Source organism: Enoplosus armatus, chromosome 14 (assembly GCF_043641665.1).
Source record: "Enoplosus armatus isolate fEnoArm2 chromosome 14, fEnoArm2.hap1, whole genome shotgun sequence".
NCBI classification, from domain to species: domain Eukaryota; kingdom Metazoa; phylum Chordata; class Actinopteri; order Centrarchiformes; family Enoplosidae; genus Enoplosus; species Enoplosus armatus.
Window position 1 is genome coordinate 9,739,303 of NC_092193.1, and position 3,133 is coordinate 9,742,435.

The window sequence follows — 3,133 nt, forward strand, 5'->3', positions numbered from 1 at the left end:
TGATTACTTGCTGGTTATATTAGTCTTCTATGACTGTAAATTCAATATCTTTAGGTTTTTGGAATGGTGGTCAAATAAAATAAGACATTTGAAGATGTCACCTTGGGCTCTGGGACATGTTATAGATGATAACACTGGGGAACACAATTTTTGTTGAGTTAGGTCTGACAGCTGTTTTTAACAAATTTTTGGGTGCGGAATCCAAAACTGATCTCAGTTTTTCTCTATCACGTCAAGTTTTTGAACTATAGGATCCCCGTTTTCTTAAAAAATATGAAAAATACTGTACTTAACAGATATGTGTGTGATAGTACTGACCTATTGGAAGCTGCACACACCTCTCACCGCACTGTCTCAATTGTGACTGCACAAACAAGTTGCCACGTAGCTGTAGATGAGTCCAATCGTAATCAGCTGGCAAGTCTTACTACAGCTAATCAGTGGAATTTTGCTTATCTGGAGGGTAAGCTGTGGAGAAAAAACTTGATGTGCTAGAAAAAAACTGACTGCAATTGTGGAATCAGCATGCCAATTTTAGTTTTAATCAGCATAAAAATCTAACTCAACAGAATTTTTTTTTCAAATTGTTCCCCAGTGTAATCAGCAGATTCATTGATAATGAAAGTTATTGTTAGTTGCAATCCTAGTCTAGATTTGCTTTGGTTCGACAACTACACACAAACAGCACATGATACAAGGAATACAACTGTAAGAAGAATATAAACTTACAACATAGTACTAAAAAGTAATATTCATTGTAATCCCTTAATCGATTCTTTCTCTTTTTTACAGATTCTAGTTGAAAAGCTTGTTAGAGCAACATGAGCTGGAGCTTTCTCACTCGTCTCCTGGAAGAGATCCACAACCACTCCACCTTCGTGGGGAAAGTGTGGCTGACTGTGCTCATCATCTTCCGGATTGTGCTCACAGCGGTTGGAGGCGAGTCCATCTACTCGGACGAGCAGACCAAGTTCACCTGCAACACCAAGCAGCCCGGTTGTGACAACGTATGCTACGATGCCTTTGCCCCTCTCTCGCACGTCCGCTTCTGGGTCTTCCAGATCATCATGATCTCTACTCCATCTATCATGTACTTGGGTTATGCCATCCACAAGATAGCCCGAAGTTCAGACGTGGAGCGCAGGAAGCACCACAGGCTCCGTAAAAAGCCTCCTCCTCACTCCAGATGGAGAGAGAGCCACCATCTGGAGGACGTCTTAGAGGAGGACGAAGACGACGATGCTGAGCCCATGATCTATGAGGATACACTGGAGGTGCAGGAGGCCAAGCCTGAACCAGTGAGCAGCACTAGCAAAGACCCACCAAAACATGATGGCCGCCGAAGAATTATGCAAGAAGGCCTGATGAGAATCTATGTTCTTCAGCTCATGTCACGAGCTATTTTTGAAATTGCTTTCCTCGCAGGACAGTACCTCCTCTATGGTTTTCGAGTTAGTCCTTCATATGTATGCAACAGGGTCCCCTGTCCGCACAGAGTGGACTGTTTCATCTCCAGGCCCACAGAGAAAACAATCTTCCTCCTCATCATGTATGTGGTAAGCTGTCTTTGTCTAGTGCTAAATGTGTGTGAGATGCTTCACTTGGGAATTGGCACTTTCCGGGACACGCTTCGCATGAAGAGGAACCAGGGCCGACGGACGTCCTACGGCTACCCGTTTTCTCGTAATATCCCAGCCTCCCCTCCAGGGTACAACCTTGTAATGAAGACAGACAAACCTAGCAGGATCCCCAACAGCCTCATCACCCACGAGCAGAACGTGGCCAACGTAGCCCAGGAGCAGCAGTGCACCAGCCCAGATGAGAACATCCCTTCTGATTTGGCAAGCCTACACCGGCACCTACGGGTTGCCCAGGAACAGCTGGATATGGCCTTTCAAACATATCAAACCAAAAACAACCAGCAAACCTCCAGAACCAGTAGTCCTGTATCTGGGGGCACTATGGCAGAGCAAAATCGAGTCAATACAGTCCAGGAGAAACAAGGAGCGAGGCCGAAATCAGCCATGGAGAAAGCTGCAACCATTGTAAAAAATGGAAAGACCTCTGTCTGGATCTAGAGATAAATCTTATTTAGTAAAGTAACAGTAAAACTTTTAGGACTCCGGCACTGCACTGTGACACAGCTGGAGGATGTGTGTGTGTGAGAGATTGAGAATTTCAATCACACTAGCTGAAGGAGTACAGTAAACAGTTTTTTGAGGGGAAAAAAGAAAACACACATGAAGAAATTATCAAATCCAGTATCATGAATTCTTCTTTGTTACTGTAATGTGTTTTTTTGTGCTTGCCATAGCTTTTGGACATGGTTAACATGTGCTTACTTATTAAACATCTCTAATTCCAGCTAAAATGTCAAAGTATGAACAGACTGCTCCGAGCTATTTATCTGATCTACCCTTGACTGCCGATGAACTGGATTAATTTGAAGAAATCTAAGAAAACTTTGGTGTGATGGTACCCTCAATCCAAATTTGAAAATGCAGTGAAAAAAAAACACTGTACAAATGCACAATGACTCATTTCTGAAGAATGATGATTGTTGTTGGAAAGATGCATGTTTAATATTTGGGGAAGTATTTTTGGATGTAGTACGGATGAGTGTTGCTGGAAGCAGATTAAATGTGAAATATTTTGATAAAGATAATGAAACAGGGCTGTGTCACTGTAGGCTCTTCTGGTTAACATCTGCTCAGTGTGATGATCTTCAGTCATTGCGTGCAAAGCCTTTATCTATTCTATATTTTCCAAAGCCTTGCAGAGTCACATTTGAAGGGGAAGAGGTAAGTGAATAGAAAATCTGATTCTTTTCTTAACTAAATACTGATTTTCTGCCATCTGAAGCAGATGATGCATGCGTTACAACTGGGAACATACAGTATACACATAGGCTACAGTAGAAACCCCACCCTTAGCAATTCAATTAGCTCTACACATTTATATTATGTTTAGTAGGCATGTTAGGTTTTATGTCATTGAAGCAGTATGTTTCTAAAACAGAGTAATATTTAATCCTGCCTTCACTGTTGTTATACTTCAAAGTGCCTCAAACTTTTAAAGACTGTTCTAGTATTTTATTCATGAAGAAATAAACTTGTTTGAAACCTCTGATTTC

General features: G+C 41.8%; 1 protein-coding gene across 1 annotated transcript; it reads left to right on the forward strand.

The window, feature by feature from the left end:
- The first annotated feature begins 821 nt into the window (after positions 1 to 821).
- gjc2 (gap junction protein gamma 2) lies at positions 822 to 2,078 on the forward strand. The gene has a single exon (XM_070918354.1). The coding sequence runs from the start codon at positions 822 to 824 to the stop codon at positions 2,076 to 2,078; it is 1,257 nt and encodes a 418-aa protein (XP_070774455.1).
- The last annotated feature ends 1,055 nt before the right edge of the window (positions 2,079 to 3,133 follow it).